Source organism: Artemia sp. Qi Xiang Cuo, chromosome 3 (genome assembly GCF_049724085.1).
Source record: "Artemia sp. Qi Xiang Cuo chromosome 3, ASM4972408v1, whole genome shotgun sequence".
Lineage (NCBI taxonomy): Eukaryota > Metazoa > Arthropoda > Branchiopoda > Anostraca > Artemiidae > Artemia > Artemia sp. Qi Xiang Cuo.
In genome coordinates this window covers 27,484,158-27,508,621 of record NC_142796.1, presented here as the reverse complement: position 1 = coordinate 27,508,621, position 24,464 = coordinate 27,484,158, and the positions used below count along the sequence as shown (strand labels likewise).

Genomic DNA, 24,464 nt, shown 5'->3' with positions numbered 1-24,464 from the left:
CGATAAGTTTTTCAAATTTTTAAAATCAATTTCTGTTGGATTTTCATTAACATAATTTCATTGTTTGTTAATGTTAAGAATATCCGTACTTTTCTTTAGTTTTTCTGCTGGAATTAGAATTTTGGAGTGTAATTTATAGTTTGGATAAAATTTGAGTATTCAATCAAAATTGGGATGAAGCCATCCAAACTGCTTTTCTCTAGATACCCTTGTACATATACGTATCTTAATCCACCACGTGATGAAAATAGTTTTTTTATGTATACTTTTTTTACGGTTTGTTTTCTTAAATAAATACTTCTCAAAGTTATTTATTAAACAGAGTTCTATTTTGTTGTCAAACAGTTCTTGGTAACGAACTGTAAGTAAGGAGCGACCCTGCTTGTTAGTAACCGAATCTATAAAAAACGGAATTTTGATAATAATACATACATCAAAAGAATTGGATTTTACTGGTGATTTCAAATGTATAAGTTTCATCAAGTTTAATCTTACCCATCAAAAGTTACGAGCCTGAGAATATTTGCCTTATTTTCGAAAAAGGAAGAAACGCTCCCTAAAATTCATAGAATCTTAATCAAAATCACATCATCAGATTCAGCATATTAGAGAACCCTATTGTAGAAGTTTCAAGCTCCTATCTGCAAAAATGTGGAACTTTATGTTTTTTGCCAGAAGAAAGATCACGGATGCGTGTTTGTTTGTTTTTTTTTCTTGTTGTTTTTCTTCCAGGGGTGATCATATCGACCCAGTGGTCCCAGAAAACAAAAAAATCAGAGATTAAATAAAAAAAAATCAACTGAAAGTAAGGAGCAACATTAAAACTTAAAACGAACAAACAAATAAGTAGAACAAAAGGGAAAGTTTTATATAAGACAGTGGAACACAACTTTAAATGAATATTTCGACCCCATATCCACGGGCCGTCCTCAAAAAAACAGACGAAAAGAATAAAAGCAATATAAAATAAACTTACATTAAAATTCACTCATTAAAACTAAAATGTGTTTTAAAAAAACTTTAAAACATTTAAAACTGTTTTAAAACATTTTTTTAAAAATCTTTTAGTTTTAATGAGTGAATTTTAATGTAAGTTTCTTTCATATTGTTTTTATTCTCTTCGTCTGTTTTTCTGAGGACGGCCCTTGGATATAGGGTCGAAATATTCATTTAAAGTTGCGTTCCACTGTCTTATATAAAAATTTCCCTGTTGTTCTACTTATTTGTTTATTATGGAAAGACAGTGTGGTCTTCGTCGCTATTTGCGTCTAGCTTACGGGGAGCAGTTGACTTATGATATCTTTTATTTTATTAGTTTAGGCAAAAAACATGCTAATATTATCAATCAACAAAAGTTTTTAGAATCTTGTAGAAATGAAAATCTCATTCCTAAGTCTTTAAGATATAAATTGCATTTAAATACCCGGAAAGAAGCGCAATTCGCGCACACGTTACATTTAAAAACTAGTCCACATTATTAAGGGCAAAAAAACACAAACAACATATTATTTCCTCAGAAAGAAAATCTCTTGAAAAATTTTTGTGTGAAAATCTGTCCACGGTTGATTATTCTCAGGTTGTACGATTGGAAAGGAATTTATTTAGTCACGATTTTCGTTTGTCTAGAGTACGTATTTATAAGAAATTAGAATGTCTGAGGTACGAATATTCGATAAATTATCGTGCTTATACCTCAAGGTTTATTCCTGGACCTGCTATTGTTAATCTCTCCTCTAAAGCTCTTGAACCTAAGGAAATCCAAACTCTTGAAAAAGGTCCAAAATTATCTTTTTCGCCAAGACAAGTTCCTGTGGTAGGTATAGTCTCCACCTCAGAATCTTCTTTGCACAAACACTACACATCCATTTCTAACCCAGATGAAGCGAGGTCTTGTTTAATTAGTACACTTTACGGCAGACAAAAAAAAGTTACATCTCATACTAATTTGACACCAGAAATTTTGCACGACATGAAAATTTTGTCTAATCTTCGCAGACTCTTCAATTGTAATTACTAAAGCAGACAAGGGAAATTCACTTCTAGTCATAGATACCTTAGATTACGACAATAAGATTTATTCACACTTAAATGACACAAATACATATACTTCCATGACTCACGACCATACTAATAAGTTTGCGAATAAAATTATAACCGAACTAAAGAATTTCTAAAACAAAATGGCAAAATCACCCCACAATTATATTATGAATTTCTCCCCTGAGGTAGCTTTTGCCCAAAGTTTTACGGTTTACTGGAATTACACAAGCAAGGTATTCCCTTAAGGCCAATTGTAGCATGTATGAAAACCCCTGTTTCCAATATTGGAAAGTGGTTATGCACAGCCTTCAATCCGTTATTTTCTTCCAAAAAATGTCACTTACTTAATTTGGTAGATTTAGTAGAAAGACTTAAAAGTGCAAGCATATCAGAAAATACAATGGTAAGTAGTTTTGACATAGTTTCTATGCACACAAATATTGGTATAGCAATATCTGATCAGTTATTAAAAAATAAAATAGAAGAAAATTATCATTTAATTGAAGATTCCACAACAGGAATAGACCGTGAGGTTTTAATGTCCCTATTCAAAATTTGTAATAAGTATTCAATGTATTTTCAGTTCCTTACTTCTTTTTAATCAACAAAAGAATGGTCTCCCTATGGGAGCACCGCTATCCAGGTTACTAGCGAACATTTATGCACAACATTTTGAAATTGGGCTTTAAATTCATATTTTTTAAAACATGTCTATTAGGGGCGTTATATGGATGATGTAATATCGCTCTGGAATTATGGGGAAAATGAACTTTGGGGCTTTCTAGATCACCTTAATACATATGACCGAAATTTACAATTTACCTTAGAAATTGAAAATGCAAATAAATTACCGTTTCTGGATGTTTTAATTATTCGCGACATTGATAAACTGAATTTTACAATTTACAGAAAACCCACACAAAATAACAGATATCTACATTTTAAATCCAATCACCCCCACAAGTTAAAAGAGGTGTTGTTACATCTCTTGTTGACCGTGCCTTAAACATTTGCTCTGAATCTTACATCGCAGACGAACTAAATTTTATTAGAGACATACTTTTTGGAAACGTTTATCCTATTGTCTTTATTAAGAATACAATTAGCCGAAGATTGGCAAGAAACTCCCGTAAAGTTAAGTGTCTTTTGTAAAGTGAAGTTTCCGTCAAGCCTTCAAATATAATTTACCTTCCATATATTCCAAAAGTCACTACAAGTTTAAAAAAAGGTTGCACACAAAAAAATTTTTATGTCGTATTTATAAATAATTTCAAAATAATGAATTTCTTAAATTCTGGTAAAGATTTAACCCCATTTACTCGCAATTGTGGGTTTTATCAAATTCCGTGTGAGTGTGGCAACTTTTTTGTTGTTATAACCAATAAAATTTTAGAAAAACGCCTGCAACAACACAAAGATGACATAACTAAAGCTTTAAATTCTAATAGTACAAATATTTCCTTCGATTCGGCTTTAAGCAGTCACATATATGATAACCCTAGTCATAAAATGCTTTTTGAAGAAACTTGCCTTATTAGCAATGATTTAGGCATAAAACAGGTTGTTCGTGAGGCAATTGAAATTAAAATCAAAATTAAGAGTAATATTTCTTTAAATAGAAATTTGGGGGAATATTCACTTAATGCCCTAAACACAAATCTAATTAAAAAGGATTTATCTATTTATATTAAAAAAACAATAAATAACTCCAGTCAATCTATTACAAATAGACCATCTAGGTTAGCTGCCAAGAAGGCGAGGTTAGCTTTAAAATCTTGTCTGCAAGTATTTTAATTCCATCTGAATGAATTGTCCTCTGTCCACTTCGTTTGGAGTACCACTCCTGGTTGAACTTCCTTGAAGTAATGATATTAGGGCTGTTTTAAAACATTTTTTTAAAAACCTTTTAGTTTTAATGAGTGAATTTTAATGTAAGTTTATTTCATATTGTTTTTATTCTCTTCGGCTGTTTTGCTGAGGACGGCCGCTGAATATAGGGTCGAAACATTCATTTAAAGTTACGTTCCACTGTCTTATATAAAAATTTCCCTGTTTTTCTAATTATTTGATTATTATGGAAATACAGTGTGTTTTTCGTCACTATTTGCGTCTAGCTTACGGGGAGCAGTTGACTTATGATATCTTTTATTTTATTAGTTTAGGCAAAAAACATGCTAATATTATCAATCAACAAAAGTTTTTAGAATCTTGTAGAAATGAAAATCTCATTCCTAAGTCTTTAAGATATAAATTGCATTTAAATACCCGGAAAGAAGCGCAATTCGCGCACACATTACATTTAAAAACTCTAGTCCACATTATTAAGGAAAAAAAACAAAAACGAAATATTATTTCCTCAGAAAGAAAATCTGTTAAAAAATTTTTATGCGAAAACCCATCCACGGTTGATTATTCTGAGGTTGTAAGATTGGAAAGGAATTCATTTAGTCACGATTTTCGTTTGTCTAGAGAACGTCTTTATAAGAAATTGGAATGTCTAAGGTATGAATCTTCGATGAATCATCGTGTTTATACCCCTAGGTTTACTCCTGGACCTGCTATTGTTAATCTCTCCTCTAGAGCTCTTGAACCTAAGGAAATCCAAACTCTTGAAAAAGGTCCAAAATTTTCTTTTCCACCAAAACAAGTTCCTGTGGCAGATATTGTTTCCTCCTTAGAATCATCTTTGCACAAACACTACACATCCATTTCTAACCCAGATGAAGTGAGGTCTTGTTTTATTAATACACTTTACGGCAGACAAAAAAAAGTTACATCTCATACTAATTTGACACCAGAAATTTTGCACGACATGAAAATTTTGTCTAATCTTCGCAGACTCTTCAATTGTAATTACTAAAGCAGACAAGGGAAATTTACTTCTAGTCATGGATACCTTAGATTACGACAATAAAATTTATTCACACTTAAATGACACAAATACATATACTTCCATGACTCACGACCATACTAATAAGTTTGCGAATAAAATTATAACCGAACTAAAGAATTTCTAAAACAAAATGGCAAAATCACCCCACAATTGTATTATAAATTTCTCCCCCGAGGTAGCTTTTGCCCAAAGTTTTACGGTTTACCAAAATTGCACAAGCAAGGTATTCCCTTAAGGCCAATTGTAGCATGTACGAAAGCCCCTGCTTCCAATATTGGAAGGTGGTTATGTACAGCCTTCAAACCGTTACTTTATTCCCAAAAATCGTACATATGTAATTCGGTAGATTTAGTAGAAAAACTTAAAAGTGCAAGCATTTCAGAAAATACAATGGTAAGTAGTTTTGACATAGTTTCTATGCGCACAAATATCGGTATAGCAATACTTGAGCAGTTATTAAAAAATAAAATAGAAGAAAACTATTGTTTAATTGAAGATTCCACAACAGGAATAGACCGTGAGGTTTTAATGTCCCTATTCAAAATTTGTAATAAGTATTCAATGTATTTTCAGTTCTGTAATTCTTTTTATCAACAAAAAATGGTCTCCCTATGGGTGCACCGCTATCCGGGTTACTAGCGAACATTTATGTAGAACATCTTGAAAATTGGGCCTTAAATTTTTATTTTTTAAAACATGTATATTGGGGGCGTTATATGGATGATGTAATACCGCTCTGGAATTATGGGGAAAATGAACTTAGGGGCTTGCTAGATCACCTTAATACATATGACCGAAATTTACAATTTACCTTAGAAATTGAAAATGCAAATAAATTACCGTTTCTGGATGTTTAAATTATTCGCGACATTGATAAACTGAATTTTACAATTTACAGAAAACCCTCAAAAAAGAACAAATATCTACATTTTAAATCCAATCAACCCCCACAAGTTCAAAGAGGTGTTGTTACATCTCTTGTTGACCGTGCCTTAAACATTTGCTCTGAATCTTAAATCACAGATGAACTAGATTTTATTAGAGACATACTTTTTGGAAACGGTTATCCTATTGTCTTTATTAACAATACAATTAGCCGAAGATTGGCAAGACACTCCCGTAAGTTAAGGGTCTTTTGCAATGTGAAGTTCCCGTCAAGCCCTCAAATATAATTTACCTTCCATATATTCCAAAAGTCACTACAAGTTTAAAAAAATTTGCGCACAAAATAATTTTTATGTCGTATTTACAAATAATTTTAAAATCATGAATTTCTTAAATTCTGGTAAAGATATAACCCCAGTTACTCGCCAAAGAGGGGTTTATCAAATACCTTGTGACTGTGGCCATTTTTATGTTGGTAGAACCCTTCAAAATTTAGAAAAACGCCCGCAACAACACAAAGATGACATAACTAAAGCTTTAAATTCTAATAGTACAAATATTTCCTTCGATTCGGCTTTAAGCAGTCACATATATGATAACCCTAGTCATAAAATGCTTTTTGAAGAAACTTGCCTTATTAGCAATGATTTAGGCACAAAACAGGTTGTTCGTGAGGCAATTGAAATTAAAATCAAAATAAATAGTAATATTTCTTTAAATAGAGATTTGGGGGAATATTCACTTAATGCCCTTTACACAAATCTAATTAAAAATGATTTAACTAATTATATTAAAAAACCAGTAACTAACTCCAGTCAACCTATTATAGATAGACCATCTAGGTTAGCTGCTAAGAAGGCGAGATTAGCTTTAAAATCTTGTCTGTAAGTATTTTAATTCCATCTGAATGAATTGTCCTCTGTCCACTTCGTTTGGAGTACCACTCCTGGTTGAACTTCCTTGAAGTAATGATATTAGGGATGTTTTAAAACATTTTTTAAAAAACCTTTTAGTTTTAATGAGTGAATTTTAATGTAAGTTTCTTTCATATTGTTTTTATTCTCTTGGTCTGTTTTTCTGAGGACGGCCGTTGGATATAGAGTCAAAATATTCATTTAAAGTTGCGTTCCACTGTCTTATATAAAAATTTCCCTGTTGTTCTACTTATTTGTTTATTATGGAAAGGCAGTGTGTTCTTCGTCACTATTTGCGTCTAGCTTAAAACAAACAGAAATTATTACGTATATGAGGGGGTTCGCACCCTAGTCAATACCTCGATCTTTACGCTAAAGTTTTTTTAGTACTTTCATAGCGGCTATTTGTTCTAATTAAACGGCCTTTGTGATTCAGGGGTCATTCTTAAAGAATTGGAAAAAAATTCGAACTTTAGCGTAAAGAACGAGGTATTAACGAGGGGGCGAACCCCCTTATAATTACTTTCAATTGAAAAAAAACTTGTTTTTTATAATTAAAAGAAAAAGAATGTTACTTGTTATTGCAGCCAGATTGAGGTCTTTACATGGTCTGAAATGTTAAAGTGAATCAGGCCAAAAAAACAAAGTTTTTTTTCGTGCTAAAATTGATAAGACCATATTTTCCTTTCAAAGTATGTTGTCCTCCTTAAGGTCCCCTTTTTCTAGGTCCGGTCTACTTGCCCTCAAAGATCCACGCCGGTTGGAGAAAATAAAGTTATGCCACTTTTGGGGCTCATGAATTGACACGATCCTTATTTAAATATTTTGTTTCGTATTAGGTTCGTATGGGCGAAGCTAATACGAAGATGCATTAGTGGGCAATATACATGCCCTCTAAATTAATTGCCCATCGGAGACAGAACAAATTTTGGCCTATTTTGGGCGTCTTGAATTAATACAGCGACTCTATTACATAGTTTGTGTCGTTATTTAGGCCCCCTTGTCTCTGTCTACATATGTGCCTCTAAGCCAATCCTGAGAAAGAAAAGATTGTTGGCCCAGTTTAATCTCCACATATTGTTGCAACCCATTCCCAAAATAAATTTGTTTTCATTGACGTCTGCCTGGCCCAGTCTACCTTCCCTGTAAGTTACAAACCGATCAGAGACGTAAAAAGTTCGGGCCCATTTTCGGGCGTCACTAACCAATGCAGCCCAAAAAATTTTCAAATTATTTTCTGCATAGGGGTCAACCTGGTTATGAAATTCATGAATTTTCATTTTCAAGCCGATTGGAGAGACGAAATATAAGTCACACTTCTTTTTTTTTTCTTGTTTTTTTTTGCATTCCGAATCTTTTAGTCTTTTGCACTAGAACAGTGTTTCCCAACCGATTTTGGATCATGTCCCACCTAGGCATTTCTAAAATCCTGATGCCCCCTCGTAATATTTAACATTTGTTATTGTCATTGTCGCATGAGCCCTTTTTGAAGGTTCTACGACAACGCTTTCTATAAATACCTTATATGCCCCTGGGCATAACTTACAACCCTTGCTCTGAGGTCTGTGGGGAGAGTTTCATCCTCAAAGACATAATTTTGGGACCTTTCAACTACGTTGAACAAAATGGCTATCTCACAATTTTGATTGGATGTGTTTGAAGAAATGCTGGGCGTCAGAGGGAGACTAGTTGCCCTCCAATCACTTTTAACTATTAAAAAGGGCACTAGCCCTTTCAATTTCCGATCGAATGAGTCCTTTTTGAAATTTCTACGACAAAAAAGCTTTTTATGAAAACCTTATGTTCCCCCAGGGCATAGCTTACAACCCTTGCCCTGAGGGTTCTGGGGGGAGTGTCATCCTCAAAGACAAAATTTCTGGACCTTTCAACTACGGCAAGCAATATGGCTATCCAAAATGTTTATTGGATGTGTTTGGGGAAATGGTAGGTGTGAGAGGGGTGTTAGTTTTCCTCCAATCGCTTTCGACTGTTAAAAAGGGCACAAACCCTGACAATTTCCAGTCGAATGAGCCCTTTTTGAAGTTTCTATGACAACTCGTTGGATACGAAGTGCCCTGGTCTAAAAGATAAAGAATACATTTTGCCCACATCGTTCTTTACTTAGACAGAGCTATTGCGCAAGCAAAATGGCTATCCAAACTACGGCAAGCAATATGGCTATCCAAAATGTTTATTGGATGTGTTTGGGGAAATGGTAGGTGTGAGAGGGGTGTTAGTTTTCCTCCAATCGCTTTCGACTGTTAAAAAGGGCACAAACCCTTACAGTTTCCAGTCGAATGAGCCCTTTTTGAAGTTTCTATGACCACTCGTTGGATACGAAGTGCCCTGGTCTAAAAGATAAAGAATACATTGTGCCCACATCGTTCTTTACTTAGACAGAGCTATTGCGCTGCCTATGAAAAAGGCCAACATCACTCAGGTGAATCTTCCAGGGAATGTTGAGGGTAGTGTTGAACATAATCAAAACACATTGTGTTCTTGCGGGTTGTTAAAAGGGAGTATCTCAGAAGGACTGTATTAAGTTTTAGCTTTCGGGGAATGATGAGTGATATGATCAATGGACCAAAAGGCAATGCATGTACGTTACTACTATTACTCCTACCACAACCACAACTGCTACTGCTTTTACAAGTACTATTTCTTAGGTAACTACTACTAAGGCTGTGGCTATTAAGGTGAAAACGTAAAGGGGAAAGTTTAACTAAATCAAAACACTATATGAATGCCGCTTGTCACAAGGGCACGTCAGCAATATCTTAGGAACGCCTTAACGTACTAAGTTGGAACTTCCAGGGTATGATGACGGCATGTTCACCTGACCAAAAGGTAATAGGTGCTTGCTACAACTGGTTTTACTGTTACTACTACTCCTAATATAACTACTACTACTACTACCACAACCATTACTACTATTATATTGCAACTAATATTTCTAGGGTGACAACTGCTAATGCTAAGGATATTAGGGTGAACTAAATTAAAACACACTATGCACATACCAGTTGTCCAAAGGGTACATCAGCACTATCTTAGAAAATGCTTAACGTACTAAGTTGAAGCTTCCAGGGCATGATGAGGGGATGTTTAACTGATCGAAAGGGATTATGTACATACTAGGCTACTACTTTTTTTTATAGTTTCATTGAAAAATACCCTTTTTGATATTTTCATTGAAAAAAAGTTCCCCCACTCCTAGATCTAAAAAATACATTTTAACCTTCTCCCCTCTGAAATTTTAGTGAGTTCGCACCACTGTATGTTAGAAGAGCGCGCAATATCTCAACACTTGATGATCCTTGAGAATCTTCTTTTTTTAATCAAAAGAAAATAGTAGATCTTTTAAAGACCCTTGAGATTTCTATGTGCAGATCGTATTTATCAATGTCTTGTTTCACCCTAACTTGTATCAGCAGTTTTGTTGAATTTCTAAAAAGGAGTGCATTCAAAGAAAGCAAGGATACGGATACAGTTTAACACAGTTCTATTTTCTTAGAGGCGGGCGAGGGTTATCAAAGATTCTTAAGTGGAATGATGCCTGAAACAGCGAAAAAAGAATCCGTTTTTAAGCGCAAATTTGATCTGCTCTTCAGGATGATAGTTTACTTTAGTCTAACCATGGGGGGGGTGTTCTCTTTGATTCGTTACAGCTATAAAGCTGAATAAGACAGACAAGGGAGTAACTTATTTGAACTACGCTGCCAAATTAATGGTTTATTGGGGAAAGTTTTAGGGTTAATATTTTTTTCCTGCTTGTGACCTAATCCATGTGTGTTTTTTTTTTCAGGTCTGCGCAACTTGAAGATTTATTGACATTAAATCCAAGTTCTAGAAACCCTGTCAAATTGTCCAAGTCGCAGCTGTATTTGTTATTAGAAAGTGTAGATTTATCATTTATGTCCAGTCTTCTTTTCGACAGCAGGCCTGGGCTGAAGTTTTTATTGCAGAAAGTTGGTTGCCTAGATCGTGCGGCTAATTGTTATAAACAGGCTGAAATGTCCTGGTCCTCAAAATTCAGTCTACTTATTGAGCTTGTGTTACACGAGGTTCGAACTGTTGCTGGAGAAGATTCTGTAAATGCAGAGGAAGATGGTCCACTGAAAAATGAATTTGCTAAGCATCTTAAACACCATTTAGAAAAACTCATTATTTTTTATAAAGGAGTATTTAGCATAATTCCTTCAATAGTTATTGATGAGAATTTGATGCGGAGATATTCAGTTGAAAACAAAGTATTAAAGGAGAGCGAATTTGATGGTAGAAGTGTCGCAACTGACGAAAGTGGCATAGCTTCTAATTATTCATTTGCTGAGAAAAGTTGGAAAGAAGAAGAGAACTATTCTAGCCCTACTTTTCGGTTATGTGAATATCCTAATAGAAGAGACGATAGCACCTTGGAAAAAGGTCAAACAAAGGTATCCATTTTCCGAATGCGTTCTATTTAGCATTGCTGTTATAGCATTCCTCTCAATTTTAAACTAATTACCTTAGATTTTCAAAGCCATTCTGAGCTTGTCGTTTTTTTTCTTTTTATTGGTTTTTTCGCCAATGTACTTGATTGAATTTTAATATTACATAGGCATAAGAAAGCTTCTTAGAAATTAGGACTAATATAAAAAGTTCGAAGCACCATAGTGGGAGGATCCTCTCTAGGAGGACAACTGCGCGTAAGATCCAGATCTATGGACAGCAGCTTCTCAAAGGGCTGCATCGACCCTTTCGGGGTACCTACAAGGCTGGGGACCTTGTGATCAACTCTATTCCCACTTGAGAAGTGGCGCCCCTCGAGGAAATTATAGCCTAGTAAACGACACAGTATTCACATGGGATTCTGATCAGTGGATAATTATTCTAGTCTTGGTCCATTTTGGCGGGTGTTTTCGGGCTGAAAAACCTCTTCCTAGCTAATTTATCTACTATGGGTTGCCTCCCCGTAGTAGAAAAATTTTTGTAGGCATGGATGTATAATGAGTCGGAGGTAATAGGCTTGAGACTGTCTGTGCATGATTTTGACTCTTGTTGATAGAGGAGCATCGCCAAGTGCTGAAAACCATGTTGTGCCCGAGATGGGCCCAGTATTGCTCAAAGCCTCCATTCATACTGGAGGGCTCATGAACTTCTTGCTGTCCGGTTCTAAGCCGGCTTAAGCGCTTCGGTGTAGACTTGAGAATATGTGTTGGTCCCCATCCTGTGCTGGTATCCGGGACCATTGCATTTCCTGAGGCAAAAATAATTTCAATGATTTATAGAATATGAAAACTAGAACTTGGAATGTAACCACGTTAAAAAAAAATAATTGTATTGACATTTGACTGACGAATTCAGACGATTCGAACTCGACTTATTAGGAGTTTCAGAAACTCATATCCCAGGGGTAGGAAGCATGAAAATAGGCAATATAGAATTTATTTACTCAGGAAAAAGGATGGGGTACATCAGGGACGTACGCCGGGGGGGGGGGCATCCGCCCCCCCCCGAAATCTCACGATTTTTTTCCTCTTCCCATAATTTTCTGATTTTTCTCACAGAATAATGGGTTTGAAGGATTTGGCCCCCCTCCCCGAAACAAATTGGCCCCCCCCCCCCCCCGAAGCAAATTCCTGCGTACTTGCCTGGGGTACATAGGCAGGGAGTGGGGCTCATGATGAATAAGGACGCTGCTAAATCTTGTTTAGGCTGGGAAGGTATTAATAATAGAATACTTATTGCTCATTTTATGACTAAAAAGATCAGGGTATCAGTTAAAGCAGCATATGCCCCTGTAGAACCGATTGACGGAGATACTAGTGACTTGGATGAATTTTTCTTACAGTTACAGGAGCAAATAGACAGGGTCCCAGGTAGAAATGCGGTGTTTTATTAGGAGATTTTAATGCCCAGGTCGGCAGAAATGGGGATAGATGGTATCCTAGTCTAGGCGAAGTTGGTGTAGGAAAAGAAAACAGTAATGGGTACAAACTGCTGCAATGTTGTACGTATAACAATCTAGTTATAACCAATACGTTGTTTGGTCATATCATACAATGGTCCATAAGTTAACATGGTATTCACGTGATGGCAAGACAGCACACCTTATTGATTATGTTATTGTAAACCGAAGACGGGTAGGATCAATACAAGATACTAGGGTATATAGCAGTGCTGTTATTGATGTTAAGACTAAAGATCACCATCTAGTAGTGTCTAGGGTTAATTTGAAGCTGAAATTTGGGAAGGATTAAAAATTCCCGGAAAATTATGATGTTGGTTGACTCCAGGATGAGAATTTGAGTGAAACTTTCCATGAACAGTTGAATACTAAATTCGAGAGTTTAAAATTTGAAAATGTGGAAGATCGATGGAATAATTTTAGGAAAAAAATTTGTGAAGTTGCTTATTGTGTCTTAGGGAAGAAAGTTAGTAGCGCAGCTAGGAATATTAGTGCAAAGCTTTATGTTTAATAGAGAAGAGAAGGGACTTGTACAAGAATTATCTGAGTGATAGATCATATGAAAACAAAAGAAATATAAATTGCCTAAGAGATTTAAAGATGCAGCTAGACGGCATAATAGTTAAATATTGTACGTGGTATATTAATAAATTGATAGGGAGTAGTCAATCCGGACTTGTCCCAATTAAAGATAGGAACGGGGCCACAATTAGTAATAAAGGAAAGAGTTAAAGAGAGATAGGCAGAACATTTTGAGAATGTTCTAAACCGAGGTAGAGTCCTGGAAAAGATATAGATGAAAATGAAAAAGCTATGTGATACCTTCGATGTGAAGGAAGATTTGTTTTGTGAGGAGGAATTAGCGACAGTACTAAAAGGATCAAAAACTAATAAGGCTCCAGGTGCTGATAGTGTGGTACATGAGTTTCTTAAATATGGTGGCTCTGAGGTTAGAAATAAGTTACTGAAGATCATTAATATGATTTTCTAAAAGAGGTTAACCTAGTGATTTTGGAAAAACCTTAATTAAACCACTGTATGAGAAAGGCAATAAAAGTGAGTGTGATAATTATCAAGGCATTAGTCTGGTCTCTTAGTAATATAGTAAATTACTTAGTAATATGATACTTTTTAGACTGAGAGATGCTGTAGACAAAGTTGTAAGAGAAGAAATGTGGTTTTAGAATAGATAGAGGATGGGTCGACGAAATTTTCACTCCTAGGTTAATAATCGAGAAGGGCATGAGTTATCAAACACCTTTAGTCTTTTGTTTTATAGACAAGCGTTCGATTCTGTTGATAGAAGAGCTTTCATTGAACTTCTTATCCTTGTCTGGTATAACAGAGAAATACGTTAAAGTGATTAGCGCTATGTACGAGAATAACGCTGCTGCTGTTAAGGTAGGAAATGAGGTTAGCATCTGGTCTCATGTTAATTCAGGAGTTAAGCAGGGTTGTGTTTTATCTCCTTTTATATGGATCATTTTGATGGGCCTTGTCTTATAGAGCACATGAAAGGCAATGGGAGACCACGGAATCACATGGGGAGGAAAAAATCTCCTGGACTTAGATTATTCTGATGATTTAAGCATCCTAGATGAAAGTGTGAGCAAAATGAATGAACTTATAGAGGTTTTGTGAGTTCAGGGTGCTAGAATAGGTTTGAAAATTAATGTTAAGAAGAGTAAGTCACAAAGACTAGGAATAAGTGAAGGTGAAAAGGTGACGTTGGGTACCGAAAAGATTGATCTGGTGGACAGCTTCATTTACCTTTGTAATATCATATGCATCGCAATAGCGCTGACTAGGTAAAGAACGATGTTGGCACAATGAATTATTTGTTTATATGTTTTTTCTTTAGACCAGGACACTTCGTGTCGAAGGAGTTGTCGTAGATACTTCAAAAAGGACTTACTCAATTGGAAATTGAAAGGGCTTTTGCCCTTTATAATAGTCGAAAGTGACTGGAAGGCAACTAACACCCCTTCCACGCCCACCATTTCCCCAAACACATCCAATTAAAACTTTGAGATGGCCATTTAGTTCAACGTAGTTGAAATGATCTTGAAAGTATGTCTTTGAGGAGAATACTCCCCGCACAGCCCTCAGGGCAAGGGTTGTAAGCTATGCCCTGGGGGCATATAAGATTTTTATTGAAATCGTTGTCATAGAAACTTCAAAAGGGCTCATTCAATTGGAAATTCAAAGGGCTAGTGCCCTTTTTAATAGTAGAAAGTGATTGAATGGCAAGTAAACCAGCTCTCACGCCCGCCATTTCCCCAAACACATCCAGTCAAAATTTTGAGATATCCATTTTGTTCAACGTAGTTTATTGTTCGGGAAATTGAGATTGGCATTTTGTTCAACGTAGTTGAAAGGTCCGGAAATTATGTCTTTTAGTATGACAAACCCCCCACACCCCTCAGGGCAAAGGTTGTGAGCTATGCCCTGGGCGAATGTAAGGTTTTTATTGAAAGCGTTGTCGTAGAAACTTCAAAAAGGGCTCATTCAATTGGGAATTGAGAGGGCTAGTTCCCTTATTAATAGTCAAAAGCGATCGGAGGGCCAATGCATCCCCGTCACGCCTATCATTTCCCAGGACACTTCCGATCTATATTTTTATATAGCCATTTTGTTGAACGTAGTTGAGATGTCCGGAAATTACGTTTTTGAGTATGACAACCCCCCACAGAGCTCAGGGCTAAGGTTGTAAGTTATGCCCTTGGGGTATATTTTTTTTATAGAAAGCATTGTTGTAGAAACTTCAAAAACGGCTCATTCGATTAGAAATTGAGTGGACAATATATATGCCCGCTAAATTAATTGCCGATCGAAGACAAAACAAATTTTGGCCTATTTTGGGCGTCTTGAATTAATACAACGACTTTGTTGCATAGTTTATGTTGTTATTTAGGTCCCCTTGTCTCTATCCACATATGTGCCTTTAAGCCAATCTGAGAAAGAAAAGATTGTTATCCCAGTTTTATCTCCACATATTGATGCAACCTATTCTCACAATAAATTTGTTTTTATTGACGCGTGTCTGGTCCAGTCTATCTTCCTTGTCAGTTACAAACTGATCAGAGACGTACAAAGTTTGGGCCCATTTTCGGGCCTCACGAACAAAGTTTCAAATTATTTTCTGCATAGCGGTCAACCTGGCCATGAAATTCATGAATTGTCATTTTCAAGCCGAAATATATGTCGACCCCCCCCCCCCACGCCCATCATTTCCCCGAACACTTCCGATCAACATTTTATATAGCCATTTTGTTGAACGTAGTTGAAGGGTCCGGAAATTATGTTTTTGAGTATTACAAACCCCCACAACCCTTAGGGCTAAGGTTATAAGTTATGCCCTGGGGGCATATAATGTTTTTATAGAAAGCGTTGTCGTAACAACTTCAAAAAGGACTCATTCTTTTGAAAATTGAGAGAGCTATTGCCCTTTTTAATAGTCGAAAGTAATCGGAGGGAGAATCACTTCCCGTCCCCCCCCCACGCCCATTATTTCCCCAAACATTTTCAATCAACATTTTGATATGGCCATTTTGTTTAACGTAGTTGATAGGTAGTTGGAAATTATGTATGAGGATGACAACCCTCCCCCCATAGCCCTCAGGACAAAGGTCGTAAGTTATGCCCTTGCGGCATATAAGGTTTTTTATAGAAATTTTTGTTTCAGAAGCTTCAAAAGGGGCTCATTTGATTGGAAATTGAGAGGACTAGTGCCTTCTTCGTTAGTCGAAAGTGATCAGAGGGCAAGTGCTCCCCCCCCCCCATGTCCATCATTTCTCCAGACACTTCCAATCAAAAGTTTTATATAGACATTTTGTTCAACGTATCATAAAGGTCTGGAAACTTATGTCTTTGAGGATAACAAATCCCTTCAGCCCTCGGGGCAAGGATTGTAAGTTATGCACTGGGGACATATAAGGTTTTTATAGAAAGCGTGGTCATAAAAACTTCGGAGGAAGCTCATTGGATTGGTAATCAGACGCTCTAGTGCTCTTTTTAAGAGTCATAAGTGATCGGAGGGCAGCTACCCACCCACCCCCCAAACACACACGTCGTATTGTTACGAAATGCAACTAATGGAAATTTTGAGATAGCCAAGGCTTTTGGGGTTGGAACAAACCCCAGAGATTAGGGGCAAGGGTTATAAGCTATGCCCAGGGGGTATTTAAGGTTTTTATGGAAGGGATGGTTGTTTAACTTTAGAAGAGATTCAGTCTTTCTCCCTGAAAAAGACTATGTCAATATAAAAGGAACAGAAATTAATTTTTTTTAAACTTTTTCACAAAATAAGTTTTTTCAAAAAACGTAAAGAACTCCATTAAACCAAAAATGAACAAAAAAGAATCAAATAGTCTACTAAGCATACAACTACCACAAATCAGTATCAATAAATAAATGAAACCCAAAACAAACAGAAATTAAAATAAATAACAGAGTCAAACTCAAAAAGAATGGAAATTAATATGAGCAGGGTTCCAAACCCCTATGCTTTCTAAAGGCCAGAATATATTTTTTACTTTACTGAAAAACAATTCCTTTAAATGTTTTCACTTTTATAACTTTAAGAAACCAGAAATTAATTAAGATTTTAAGGAATAAATATTAGCACATGCATATTAAACTGACAATGCACATTTTTTTCAGTAAATTCATTTGAATTTTTTCAGAAAGGTACAAATTATATTCTGGCTTTTAGAAAGCATAATTTAGAACCCTGCTCATATTAATTTCCACTCATTTTGAGTTTGACTCTGTTATTTATTTTAATTTCTGTTTGTTTTGGCTTCCATTTATTTATTGATACTGATTTGTGGTAGTTGTATGCTTGGTATTCTTATATTGTTGATTTTTGGTTTAATGGAGTTCTTTACTTTTTTTTGAAAAACTTATTTTGTGGAAAAAGTTTTATTAATTAAATATTAGTAAAGACGGTGAGAGCAGTGAAGATGTTAAAAGTAGAATAGCCAAGGCTAAGGCTGTTTTTCAGAGTTAAAAAAAAAGTTTGGAAGAATAGGATTATAGGTCTGCAAACCTAGATTAGAATGTTGGAAGCTACAGTGATGACAGAAGTCAAATATGGCTCTAAAGTATGGGCGCTCCGAAAAGCGGATGAAGAATTGCTGGATGTTTTCCAGAGAAATTGTCCACGGTTTGTTCTGAGTACCCGACTGACGGGTCGTATTTCAAACAGTAGTCTGTACAAAAAGTGCGATTCAGTCCTGCTTTCTAGGGCTATAATGAGAGAAAGGTTGATATGGCTAAAGCACGTTCTTTGGATGAAGGATGATAGATTGCCAAAGAATGTCCTTTTTGGCCAACCGTCTAGGGGTTAGCGGAAAAAGGGTCGTCCGTGGTTGGGGTGGGAGGATGTCAAAAGAAAGATTTAAAGGAAATGTGAACTTTCTGGGAAGTTGTAAACAGGAAGGCTTTGAATAGATTGGGATGGAGTAGGAGCGTACGTAGCTGTGTTGGCCTCAAACGGCTTGGTGCTGCGTTGAGTTGTTAGTAGTAGTAGTAGTAGTATTCGGCTACAGCCATTGTAAAAGGATCATCTGAACGTTATTTGTATTCAAATACAAGAAATTAGAAAAAGATCAAAGCCAGAACCAGCAGTAATTTAGGTACTTGTGCATTATATCCTACATAGCGCTATAGACTTACACACGAAAGAGGTCAAGTTTGGTTAATGCTAATGAAATAAAATAGGATGAAAATATAATAATTTAGAAACAAATTTGGGCTATATGTTTGCACATTAGGGGGGGGGGGTAAAGACCCCCCTAATGTGCAGTAGCCCCCTAATAAAGCCCCCCCCCCCATGAAGCATATATTAAATACGTAGCCTAACCTAACCTAGGTACCTCCCCCCCCTAAACCCCAGAAAACAACAGTTTAATTATTGTAAACGCAATAAGAAATCACGCTTTGCGATCCATTTATACCTTGCAAACACCCGTTTGACTGGTTTCCTGTAGTATTTCCTTCTACAGTCTATAGCACTGTGTAGAATATAATGCACAGGTACCTAAATTTTCTTTTGGAGATTTCTTTTTGCATGTGCGTGATTTATGTATTTCCATTAGCATTAAAATAAATAGTACAATAACAATGTAGGGGACCTAAGTAGCAGCAGTTGAGGATCTACAGTAGTAAATTGGGGTTCAAGCACCAGAATTATATCTAATCCCCCCTCCCCTGTGACGCTAACAGAATTAACATGAAACAAATTGGAATTGTAATAAAATATTAAAATTTTATTTTTAAAAAGATGTAAGAAGAATAAACAGTTTTGAGCTATTTTACAACGGCTCCAAATGCCAAGGGGGTGGGAAATGACTGCCTCATTACTATTCCAGGGAATTTCGAAAATTAAGCATTTAAGTCTCAGTATTTCAATGAAATAAAGTGACTTATTGTATGGTACATTGTACGAGATAATGAACTAAATGATTATTAGCAAATGCGCGTAGTTAGCAATTAATTGTTATTATTCATTAATTTTAATAATAATTTACACAACTTACCCGACCTCGCGCAAAAAGCTTTTTTGACATGACCAATCCTTGACCAATACACTTGACCGATCTTTTGTATTTTGAAGTAATGTTTATTTTTGCAATGTTTGTTTTTCTCTTTTTTATTGGTAGGGGCCTGGCCGTATCTAGGGGAGGTTAGCCCCCGAGATTTTTGTCTGACTCGTATAAACTTAAAAAAAAATGCATATAAACAAATTGTTGATGTGTTTTTAAAAGTTGTTTTGTACCCCCCCCCCCGCCCTCCAAAAAATAACTCCTTCGATTGGAAATCCTGACTAGTGCATTGGGTAGGGGAGCAACTTATCATGTTTGTGAGGATAATTTTCAAAAGGGTCCATAACCGAATAGATTCAAACCCTTAAATTATTAGTAGGTTCGCGAAGTGTGGTGTTTATGAGAATAATGACATGTCTTATTTTCATTTAATGGAGAATTTGGATAATTATAATGAATCATTACAATGATTGCTAATGGAAAATTCGGTTATAGGCAAGGGGATATCCAGGATTTTTGTTCAAAAAATTTTTGAGTCAGACAGAAATTTTGGGGAGGGATTCAAACCCTGTATCTCTCTGGATACGGCCTTGGTTATAGGTCAAAATAATATCATTACTGGTATAGACATGTCTTTTCAACGAATATGTAAAATGACGAGCTGTATTTGAAAATGAAAATCAAGAGAAGAATAAAACCAAGGCCGTATCAAGGGGGGGTTACCCGGTTTGAACCCCCCCCCCCCCGAAATTTTTGAACGAGTCGAAAATTAGTAAAACCTAGGTAAAAATCAGTAAAATTAGTCGAAAACTGAGTCAAAAATTAGTAACCCCCCCCCCCCCCGAAAAAAATCTTGGATCCGCGCCTGAATAAAACCCAAGCAGTAATTAGGAAACTGTTTTAGAAGTATTGAATATCTGATTTTATTCCTAATTTATGGGTTTTATTTTTATTTTACTCTGAAATTTATGTCTAATTTTTATCTATAAGGAGGCCTCGCCGACGGCAAGAAAAAACAGATACAAGGAAAGAGTCGAAACTCAGGATTCAGTAGTTGACGAAGAAAGAGCGCAAAGTCTACTCAAGGTAATTTCTTTTCATTTTCTCTTTACCGTATATATCCCAATCCGAAAAGAATTACTGCATATATGCTTAGTTCTGTTGCTCAGTTTGGTTACGCCTCCTGCTCTCCAAGAAGTCATGGATCTTAAAAGTTGTTTACTTTTTTAATATGGAACTTATTATCACACTTAGTATATTCTTTTGATCATTGTAAAAAAAAAACGGTGGTATTCCTTATCAGAAGATTAGAGGGCTACAATCTGGTTTCACTCTAAGTCAATCAAGTTTCGTCCTATTCTGCTTAGGCACAAGGTTGGCTACCTGTGAAAAAAAATCACTAGATTCTAGTGATTTTCTTGTTTTGGCATTATAAGAAATTACTAGAAATAGTGATAAATCACTAGGGGTGGCAACCCTAATCAGGAATCGAAAGGTGAATGTATGCTTTCCCTCTAGGTAACCTTCTATCCACCCTCGTCGAAAATTTTTCCAAATTAGGGACAAGATCATCGACCATATATTATTTGAATGCGCAAATTTCATCATAAACGCTCAAAGCCAACTTTTTTTCTCGATTAAATTGCAAGTTCGGAGCTGACTTCCGATTGCCCATAATCAGGGATGAAACGATTCGTTCCGAATCTCCAAGACACGTTTGATCGCACTGCGGAAACTTCCAAAATGATCAGAGTCACATATTTTGTTTCGGAAGAATGTGTGCTAAAGAAATCTAAAAAATAAACAGTCATTGTAGGTTTACTAAAAAGAAGCAAAATTAACAACTCCACGCGTAAAATTGAGACGGAGAAGAGAAAGCAAAACGTTTAAAAAGAATTTTGTACAGGAATTCTGGCAAATTCCCCCAGTGTATAATTTCCCCTGACAAGTTCAACCCCTGGAAACTTTTCTCCCCGTGGAAAAACCCCCAGCAAAAAATTCACCCCTCCCATCCGAAAATTTATACATACTTCACATTAACAAACACTATGTGTAAAAAAATGGGCAAATTTTATGCTTTCTCTGGGGCTGTGGGGGGTCATGTTATATCCAAAGGCATGGTTATTGGGCCTTTCAACTATGATGAGCAAAATGGTTATCTCAAACTTTTGATCGGACGACTTTGGGGAAAAAGGGTGGGGAAGGGGGCCATATTGCCCTCTAATCTTTTGGTCACTTAAAAAAGGCACTAGAACGTTTAATTTCCGTCCGAATGAGTCCTCTCACGATATTCTAGGACCATTGGGCCGATACGATCACCCCTGGAAAAAAATACGCATCTGTGATCTTTCTTCTGGCAAAAAATAAAAAATTCCACATTTTTGCATATATGAGCTTGAAACCACTACAGTAGGGCTTTCTGTTACGCTGAATCTGATGGTATGATTTTCATTAAGATTTTAATACTTTTAGGGGGTGTTTCCACCTTTTTTCAAAAATCAGGTAAATTTTTTCAGGCTCGTAGCCTTTAATCGGTAAGACTAAACTTAATGAAACTTTTATATTTAAAATCAGCATAATAAGCCGATTCTTTTAATATATTTATTGGTATAAAAATTCCGCTTTTTAGAGTTTTGGTTACTATTAAGCCAGGTCGCTCCTTAGGCCTACTTACAGTGTATTACCACGAAGTGTTTTATTTCACCAGCTTAAACCTCTGTAGTGTGCAAATCTACAAATCTTGTATGTAAATAGTCCCGTTTTGAGATAATCTCTCCATCTTGAATAAGTCAGTATAAAAATAAAAATACTTTGAATGGGGGGCAATGTAGACATAAATCCTGGTATGATTTAGGCCAACTTCGTTTAAGCGTGAACAATACAACACCATTTCGTGTGCAACATATCTCTGGGCGCATCACAGGTATTGTTGATTATTTTTAATCAGTCAAACAAGAGTTTTTGAGTCTCTACCAGTACTTTTCACCGATTTGGCCTGAAATATGGCCGCATTCCAGTTACCTGAAAATCCCTGAGAATTTGGACTAATTTGTCGTAGCAAAGTTGGACAGAAAAAAAAGTTTTTAAGTTTACAGAAAAATTGTTATATGGAGAATAATAAAGGGTAATTAAGTTAATGATATGTTTCGTGAACAAGGCAAACATTTTGTGTGAGATCATCCGGGTGGAATACATCCGCTCCACTACCAAGGAGAATTAAGCAAGCACTGTACTTACAATTTCGTGTGACAAGAATAGTTATATAATAATGCCTTTATACAAAATTATGTTTATAATGCATTTGTTATTTCTTCACGGTAAAACAAATTATGCTCCTGTCGGTTTTTTGTAGCATTATAGATTGATCACTTCCGTTCCCGCTATCTGAATAGAAACAAAAAAAAACAAATTGCTGATAATTACTTTCATTAGCTTATGAAAGACCACAAGGAATTGATTGAAATAATATGTGACATATTGTAATTGTGTAGTGGTGGCTTTCTTTATAATGAAATATTACGCCAAAACCATTTAGCAAGTATTTGACATGTTTCTCTTTTTAATCCCAGGATTAACTAATTGCCAGAAAATACGCTCTGTTTGCATGAACCTAAGACAATGTGTAGCCTACTTTCAAGCTCTTCTAATTTTAATAAAGACGGTACCTTCCACCGATAATTGAAGCTAAGGAAATTGTAAACTTATGTTTATTTGCATGGATGTTGACATTCGTTTTGGTGCAGTGTCATGACCTTACACATTCAAATTTTTCTTTTCAAGATTAAACCCTTGATAATTATGTCCTCTTGAAATCTTTCACGGAAGTGAAAAGATAGCTCGGAAACGTAATAAATCATACTACTGCATCTACTAGCTACTCACCACAGCACCAAGCCACCTGAGGCCAACCCACCTGCGCACGCTCCTTTTCCTCCTTAATCTGTCTAAGATTTACTCTTTACACCTTTCCAAGAACTTTTAATTCCCTTTAAATCCTTCCTTTTGACCTTTTTCACCCCATTTGGGGATGACCTGCTTTTGGTTTGACCTGCCATTGATGGCCGAAAGGAGGACCTTTTTCAGGTTGTCGTCTTTCGTTCACAAAATGTGTCCTAGTCATCTCAACCTTTCTCTCGTTGTAGCCTTAGAGAGCGGAATAGAACCACATTTTTCTTACAGCCTACTGTTTGAATTACAGTCAGTTAAATGGGTGCCCAAAACCAACCGTAGACAACTCCTCTGGAAAACATCTAACAAATCCTCCTCCGTCTTTCGAAGCACCAATGTTTAACAACCATACTTGACCACTGTTATCATCGTAGCTTCCACTGACGAGCGTATCCAGGATTTTGTGGGGGTAAGGGTGGATCGTTTCGGGGGAGGAAGTTAAAAAAAAACTTTAAGAAACGCATCAGAAGTTTTTTTATATGCATTTTTGTTGTGTTTTTGTGAGTTGAACAAAAATTTCAGGGGAGAGAGTTCAAACATGGTACCTCTCCCCCTCCTCCCCTGGATATGGCCTTACTTCTAATATTCTAATTTTAGTTTGGACAATGATCTTCCTATTCTTCCAAACTTTTTCAACTGTGAAAAAGCACCCTGGGCCTTAGATATTCGAATTTTAACATCTTTACTGCATCCACCATCTTTACTAATAAAACTACTCAGGTAAGTAAATATATCCTTTTGGTTGGTCTTATCGTTTTCCCAACATCACATCTTCACCTTCATTTATTCCTAGTCTATGCGATTTAACATTTTTTTTAACATTTTTTTTATACGTATTCTTGCTCCTTGAACTCTCGAAACCTGTAGAAGATCATTCATTTTGCTAGCTTGTCATCTAGGGCAGATAAATCATCTGCATTATCTAAGTTTAGAAGAGTTTTACCTTTTCATTTGATTCCATGCTCTCCCATAGTCCTATCGAATTTCTTAAGGATAAAGTCCATGAAATTGATCCATATAACTGAGGATACAACGCAACCCTTCTTAACTCCTTATTCAATACGAAACCAGCTGCTGACCTCATCTCCAAACTTAACCGTTGCAATACTGTTCTCGTGTATAGACCTAATCACTTTAATGTATTTATATGATGTACCATAAAAAAACAGACATTCACTAAAGTTCTTCTTATGACCAAAACAAACGCTTGTACATAATCTATAAAACGGAGGACTAAGGGGTTTGATAGCTCTTATTTATGGCATCTCTGAGTTTAAAAAGTATCATAA

General features: G+C 35.9%; 1 protein-coding gene and 2 pseudogenes across 1 annotated transcript; all 3 read left to right on the top strand.

Annotated features, from left to right (window-relative positions):
- Positions 1-1,232: 1,232 nt before the first annotated feature.
- Positions 1,233-2,285, top strand: LOC148953952 (uncharacterized; annotated as a pseudogene).
- Positions 2,286-4,114: 1,829 nt separating this feature from the next.
- LOC148953951 (uncharacterized) lies at positions 4,115-5,168 on the top strand (annotated as a pseudogene).
- A 1,658-nt stretch (positions 5,169-6,826) lies between these two features.
- LOC148953950 (uncharacterized) lies at positions 6,827-23,876 on the top strand. The gene is made up of 4 exons (XM_089086862.1): positions 6,827-6,852; positions 10,538-11,165; positions 20,218-20,313; positions 23,773-23,876. Coding segments are annotated over exons 1-4 (738 nt in total). The 5' UTR covers positions 6,827-6,850; the 3' UTR covers positions 23,785-23,876.
- The last annotated feature ends 588 nt before the right edge of the window (positions 23,877-24,464 follow it).